The sequence below is a fragment of the Octodon degus genome, unplaced genomic scaffold, assembly GCF_000260255.1.
Source record: "Octodon degus isolate 3935 unplaced genomic scaffold, OctDeg1.0 scaffold00069, whole genome shotgun sequence".
NCBI lineage: Eukaryota > Metazoa > Chordata > Mammalia > Rodentia > Octodontidae > Octodon > Octodon degus.
In genome coordinates this window covers 8300714-8308454 of record NW_004524645.1, presented here as the reverse complement: position 1 = coordinate 8308454, position 7741 = coordinate 8300714, and the positions used below count along the sequence as shown (strand labels likewise).

The following is a 7741-nucleotide window of genomic DNA, read 5'->3' as shown; positions in this document are numbered from 1 at the left end:
TTTCTAGAGAGCAGACCCTTGTCTGAGTACTTATTTGTCACCTACATTGAATTTTTAATCCATGTTATGCTGCTTTTTAAATTTGGCATGAGATTGTGTCCTTGTTTTATTGTGCATTTGGATATTTGCTTCCCCTAAGAGTATGTATTGAAGATACTGTTCTTTTCCCATTGGGTCGTCTTTGCAACTTTATTGGAGATCAGTGGACCCTAAGTGTGTGGACTTATTTCTGTGCTTACCGTTCTGTTCCAATGGCCTGTGTCTGTTTTGATGCCATTACCATACTGAATAAGCACATCTCTTAAAATTAGAATGATCCTGCAGGGTGTCCTGGTCACTTATTATAATAGTGGTGAAGCGATCAACAGCTCTCTAAAAACATACCTTGATTTCTAACATTTTCCAATTGCCTATCATGGCTGAAAAATTATAAATATTTAACAAGCAGCCCTTGCAAGCCTTTAACTAGGTAACACATCATTATGACTGCCAACTTTTTGTGAAATAATTTGAGGAGGTGATTTGTTGAAAATCAACATCTGGATGAAAACAGTTGCTGGAAAGGAGAGATTTTTCTGAATTGAGAATTTTTTTTAAATTCTTGGGCTATGACTAGGGAGCTGGACAGGAGAGCAGGCACAGGACCAACTGCCATTCACTCATAACAAAACCTATGGATCTGTGTATCTCAGCTCAGAAATAGTCGTCTTAGTTATCCAGGCAGCTTTGTGGTAATAGTGATCGAGATAGTGGTGAGGATGATGAAGTTGATAGGATATATGTTTTAATAGAAAGAGTACTTGACCAAGACTCTTAGTTTTGGGTTCCAGTCTCCAGCACTGACATTCATTAGCTGAGTGGCCTTGAGCACATCACATGGAAAATAATATTTTATTAATTAGTTATAGTGATGAGAAGACACAAATCAGCATACACACAAATGCTTATATACTGGAAAGTGCTGCAACAATGTAAGTTACTAACATAGTTGTGAAAAGCACTTACACAATGATAACTTTATATAACCTAGCAGTTTGCGGTATATGAGAGTCACAAACACATTGCACTTTCAGACTTAGATGTGCATGGTAGAATTGATTTATGAACCTTGCGTTCAGTAAATAGATTACTATAATGTTAGACTTTTGTTGCATCTAAGATTGCAATTAGCTCTTAGGACAGTATCTTACCACTTATCAAAATACAACTCTCCAGAAACCAAACCCTAGAGAGGTAAACTATTTTATTTCTTTATTGATTGTTCTTGCTATGATAGGCGCTATAGTATATATCATAGAAGAGACAAACACAGATAACTTGAATGGTTCTTGCCTATATGGAGATTATAATCTTATAGTTGGTAACAAGGCCAGGTCAAGGACTTGGGACTAGAACCCTAGCTAATATTCACAGCTGAGCAGAGTCCTTAGTAAATTTTCTCGGTTTGGGTCTAATCTTGTTGTCCCGTAAAGTCAGTACTAGACAAAAGTACTTGACTGTCCACAAATCTTGCTTTTCCCACAGGGTGATGGGGCTCAGTCAACATTTTCATACATTATACTTTCACATTGTCATGAATCTTAATGAAATGAATTAATTGTATTAAAAATAAAAATGAAGTTAAATGAAAAAAATCAGACCTAGTTCTTCCCCTTTGCTGTGTTTAAGTATACGTACCCAAAAGGAAGCCAATGTGTGTTTTTAAGTGGAGCCTGGGCAGACGAAATAGAATTCTAGGTCAGCTCCTTTCACAAATCTTGTTCCATTCTGAAATACTAGTGACTCTACATATTCAAAACTCGATTTCTTCATATGCAAAATAGAGATAATAAAAACCTGCTTAATAGTGGAATGGGAATTAAATGAGATGTTGTACACAATGTACCCAGTCTGATTTCTGCCATGGAGTAGATAGTTATCATTGTCATTATGGCTATTACACAGCAGATGTAAAACAATTTGCCCATAGTTATGTGGTGAGAAAGTTGTGCTAGGATTTAGAACCAGATAGATTTGATCTCAGAGCCTATCAGTCTCCTGTGCTGCTCACTTAGATCATCCTAGTAACACTGGTGTTTCCCCCAGGAATTATCTAGGCTGACTATGAAGACATTCCCAATTCCTCAGTAATTCTACCTTGTTTGAAAATCATACTCATCTTTCCTTTGTTGCTTTACTGGCTATTCTTGGACTTTAGCTCTTTGGCCCTATTTTGCTTTAAAGGGCACAGAAATTATATATATATATATTATATTATATATATAATTTATCTATATCCTATATCTATCTATCTATCATCTATCTATCTATCTATCCCACCACTTTGTCTCAGAGCAGAGCAAATCCTGTCCTTTTATACCCCCAACTCTGATGGCCAACAGACACTTCTTTCGTCCCTTCTATTGCCCCTCTTTTCTTTGGATTTATAAGAGATATCTGTTCTGAAGGCTGCTAGGGGGTGATTTAGTCATAGCTTTTTAATCCTTGTCTTGAACCACCTGATGTAGGCATGGAAGTCATTAACACTCAATTTTATTTTTCAGGAAAAAGGACTTATGTTTTGAGCAGAACATCAAATCAGAATGATCTAGAAAGTTAAGTTTTATTATTTTTAGTAGGAGCAATGCACAGGTAATGAATCAGTTTATTGCAGCACACACTATGAAATGTGACAAAGTACTCTATTACTATTAGATAACCTTTGAGCTGCTTATCGTGTCTACCAGGCAACAAGTTACTGACATTGCAATTAGTGAAGCCCAGTAATGCCAAGACTCTGAACAGCCGTATCTAAGGTCAAAAATATGACACAGACCTAATTTGCTACTGACACAGCTCATTTTGGTACATTTCCACAGAGATTTCCCTCAGCATCATTTTGTTTGCAAAATGTCCTTTCTTTTACAGAAGAGAAACCTTTCCTCATGTTTGCATCTTCCGTTTTAGTTTTTCCACATTCATCATGGTGCCTGATAGGTTATTTTTTCTTTGCAATCCTGGAAGGGAAGGTGAAATACCTGGCACAATCTGCTCCCTGCCGTTTTTCTTCTAAATCCATAACAATGACTCTTACTGAAGAAACTGGTAAATAAACACTGCCATTGCATTGCCAGCTAGTTCACAATGTCCCATTCACTATAATTTTTGTAACATATGTTTCAAACTTACATACACAATTTTCAGGGCAGCATATGCCTGTTTAAAAATCTATTGTTATGAACAGTTATTAATTCCAAGCCCATTGAGGAATGATTTGGGGACAATTTGCACAAGCAGACTTTTTGGATGGTAATTAATTAATTTTTATTTTTAAGGAGAGTATAAAATAATATTAAAACAAAAATTACAGATTATATAGGATTTCACTAAACAAAATAATATGAATTTCACAATATTTGTTGTATTGCATAGTGTAGTCTTCAAATTAGTTGTTTATATTACCAGATATATGCCTGCAAAATTGGAAAAAGAAAGAAATATGTAAGAAATTAAGAAGAGAAAAATGAGGGCCAGCAAGATAGCTCAGCAAACTAAGCACCTTGTTAGGCAAGCACAGGGATGAGGGTTCGATCTCTCAAACCTCATGCCATGCTGGTTCCACCCCCGGGCACACTGAGCCAGGACCGATACCTGGCATGGTAGCACACACCTATAATCCCAGTGCTGGGGAGGCTGAAAACAGGAAGATCACTAGGAGTCTGAGCTGCATCCTGAGTCCCTGTAGCAAACACATAAAAAAGCATTGATAAGCGAACTTGCAGTTTTCCCCTTTCATTGAGTCCTTTCTTTCAGGGGGAAACGCTGCATCTCTCCCACTTGGTAAGCACTCAGAACCATTGATAGCATGTGCTGGGTAATGTGAACAGAACTGAGATGAGTGAGGGCTGCTCTCTGGAGGACATGGGAAGTGGCAGTATTGCTGTCCAAGGCAGGAGGGGCTAAAGTGTTCTTGTCTCCAGCAGGTGATTTCACCTGGCTGGAGGACTGTGTCCTCCCATTGCACGTTAGGGTACCTAACCTGCTGGTCCCTGATTGCTGCTACACAAGATGGCCAGTGAAGTGTCTCCACCCTGAGAATGGGAAAGAAAACACAGCCGTGTTGTTCGAGGTCTCTGAGACTATAACTCCCAACTTCTAACCCAGTTTTTCTGAAAAGCTTTGTAAATTAATATTTAAAAATCTGACTTAGGGATTGCTTGTGCAATTTAATGGTGGCATCTACAATGACAAAATATTTTTATTTTCTTAAATTAAAAAAATATATTTTTTTTGGTACCAGGAGTTGAACTCAGGACATCGCTTTTGCCAGGCAGGCACTGTGCTGCTGAGCTATCTCTCCTGTCCCATAAAATACTTTAAATGATAACATTGCAATGTATAGTATTGTAATTGTATTTTTCTTTATGAACTTCAACTCTTTGAAATTATACAATGAATCATCGCCAAATCTTGGTAAAATCTATGTTAAATCCTAATTCTTTAGGTAGGAAAATGAATTTTTTATCCCTGTGTTAAAAAATACAAGGAAGACTTACCTCACACATCTGCACAGTGCAAATGTATTGGATAGACTGAGCCGTGGTAGCGTTGGACGCCTTGAACCGAGTTGTAAAGCCCAAAACAAGGGCCGGTGAAATACTTCAGTGGATTAAAGTGCCTTCTTAGGCAGACACAGGGGCCGGGAGTTTCATCCCTGGGCCTGCCGTGATGGCCCCACCCCTGGGGCAACCTGAGATGGCAATAGAGACTGAGCATGGTGGTGCGCACGTGTAATCCCAGCTCTTGGGAGGCTCTAAACAGGAGGATCACTACAAGTCCAATCTACACAGTGAAACGCTGTAGACCCTGACCTAAAATACAAAAAAAAAAAAAAAAAAGAAAAGAAAAAAAAGCCCAAAACAGAAAGAACCAAGAGATTCCTTGAGAAGAACCAAAACTTTATGAAAATATTAAAAATGCTGAAAGACATGTCTGCACTGAAAAAAAACACAGGGAGTTCTATATAAAAAGAAAAATATTAGGGTTGGCCAAATAGCTCAGTGGATTAAAGTACCTGCTTAGGCAGATGAAGGGGCTGGGAGTTCGATCCCTGGGCCTGCCATGCCAGTCCCACCCCCGGGCACGCTGAGATGACAATTGAGACTGGGCGTGGTGGCATGCTGCTGTAATCCCAGCTCCTGGGAGGCTGTAAACAGGTGGATCACTATGAGTCCGATCTAGTAGTGAGACCCTGAACAGCCTGTAGACCCTTCCCTAAAATACCACAAAAAAAAAAAAGAACTTAACCAGCAACTACAGTTTTATCGTAATCTGTTTACTATAGGAATCATCCGGCTTCAGTGCAATTCCATTTCTTAAAAGAATTTATTATATATTTTTATAGCACTTCATTTTGAATTTTGTTATTTTAGTGTACCGGTTTAACATAACCTTGCTACTTGCTTTGTCAGATCCTGGTGAGCCATCTTCGCATCCTCCTCCTGCAGTAATATCCCCACACTCCCAAGACTTCTCTCTTGCTAGGTGAGGGGAGGAGAAGGGCCTGCACTACCACTGGTGTTCTCCACAGGTTTTGGGTGGTTAGTGATTAAAGGGAGAAAGCCGTGCAGAGCAGCAGTGACTGACTCCAGGGACCCACACAGACCTCTGTGGGAGCCACCTGGGAAGTTATTCTCACTTCCAGGTGCATCTGTACCCAGCTTTTACTTTTTGCTTCTCTGTTATTTTGCCGGAAGTCCAACCCATTAAAAAACTGAGATTTTAAGCTTTGTGTTTAAATTGTAGATCTCTGATACAGATGTGCCATTCCTGCCATTCCTGCCATTGACACATTGCCTCATCACTGATTATTTAAAGACACCCTGGCCTTGGGATGGAGCTCTGTGTCGAGTACTTGCCCAGTATGTGCAAGGCCCTGGGTTCCATCCCCGTACCACTTAAGAAAAACAAAAGGTTCTGCTGTAAGTGCATCTCCATGGCCATTTGCTGAGAGAAAAGGATCTTTGATGCAGTAGAAATGAGAAAGAACAGGGTCTCACTATGCAACTTGGACTGATGGTGATCCTCCTGTTTTCAGTCTCCCTAGTGCTGGGATTACAGGCGTGCGCCACCACACCCAGACTCCATTGCTGTCTCAGCATGCCTGGGGATAGCACTGGCCCGGCATGTAGTGCCAGGGATCAAGCCCTGGCCCCTACACTTACCTAAGCAAGTGTTTAGTCCACTAAGCTATCTCACCGGCTCTTGCAGTGTTGTCAAGAATGTACATACAACAGTCTGTTTTGATGACACATTCTGCCCAGTGCTGCTGTTAGAATATCTAGGGCCATCCAGTTTTGCAGGATGATGTACCTTATTAAAAAATTACTGTATCGAGCTTTATTAAAGATTATTTTCATAAACAAAAAAATACAAGGAAAAAAACCCCCAGAAATTTCTTGGGGATATATAGTGTCCTTCCCTCTGTGCTTCCCCTCCCTCCATTCTTTGTCAAAGGTGTGAGAAACTAAAAATCCCATTGTGTGGAATTTTTCCGAATGATTTGGAATTGCTGTAGTATAATTAGGAAAAGATGTTCGGAGTCCTAAACATCTGGCTTACAAGCTAACATAACTAGTTTGGAATGATTAGAGTCAATTGGTGGTAACTAAACATTATGACAACCTTATGAAGTAATGTGAGTTTACTTCTGAGTCTCAATGTAATTTTTACTGAATTTGTGTTAATTTGTCAAATTGTGTCAAAACATTATTTTTAATTGTATTTTTATTAAGTTCTCCTACACCTAAATTTTTACACTTGCCAATGTGCCATACATTTACCTCACATGCCTTCAAGCAATTTGTCTATGTGAATGTACATGTGTATATGGTTGTGTGTTCACAATATTAATTGATTTATATATATATATATATATATATATCCATATATTCATTTATATACTTTTTTTAGTGATCTAAGACTGCTTGTTCCAAGCAGTGTGTAAATGTCATTCTCACACAATTCTCACCAACACTTTATGATCTTCAAAATTTATGAAAATACATAGTAACAGGACAGAAAAAAACCCCTTAAATTTTGGCCTAATAAAACCATATGTAAAATTTTTTTAAAAAGAAAATACATAGTATCGTCAATTACTTGATCATTCTAAGGTTTCTATGCCTGTTTCTGTTCTCCATGTCTAGGCGGCAAACGTTACTCAGCCATGCTTTCTTCTCTTAGATCTCAGTCATTCTGTTTATGTGCTTTTAGGAAGAACAAAGGATCATCTGAAGTGGATGACATAGAGGAAAAGTTGGAAAGCATGGGCACACTTGCCAACAGTGTCCCTTGTGATTCCCTGGACATGAAAGGAGGGCACATCAACGACATCTTCATGACGGAGGATGAGCGGCTCACCCCTCTTTGAGTGGCTGCTGCTCTGCTTCTCCAAGACGCTTAACACTTGTTTCTGTGTGACTGCAAAACACCCCAAAACACCAAGGGCAGATTATACATTTTATTGCATTTTATTTTTGTTTCTGAAGAAATGTTGAATGTTCTTGAAAGTGATACGCAATCAATTTTATCTATAAAGACCGCTGAAATTATAAGGAGTTTTCTATTCAGAATATTTGAAAGTATTTTTCTTACAACACAGTATGTTAAGTGTAGTCATGTGGTGCTTAGAGTTATTGATTTAAGCTTTCCAGAGACAAAGCTAGTATATATATATATATATATATATATATATATATAT

At 38.6% G+C, this 7741-nt stretch overlaps 1 protein-coding gene across 1 annotated transcript in view; it reads left to right on the top strand.

The window, feature by feature from the left end:
* Cltrn (collectrin, amino acid transport regulator) overlaps positions 1 to 7713 on the top strand; it is a 43738-nt gene extending 36025 nt beyond the window's left edge. Inside the window, exon 6 of the mRNA XM_004635075.2 lies at positions 7255 to 7713. Within this exon, the coding sequence (XP_004635132.1) occupies positions 7255 to 7411 (157 nt within the window). The 3' untranslated portion in view covers positions 7412 to 7713. The remainder of the gene's footprint in view (positions 1 to 7254) is intronic.
* The last annotated feature ends 28 nt before the right edge of the window (positions 7714 to 7741 follow it).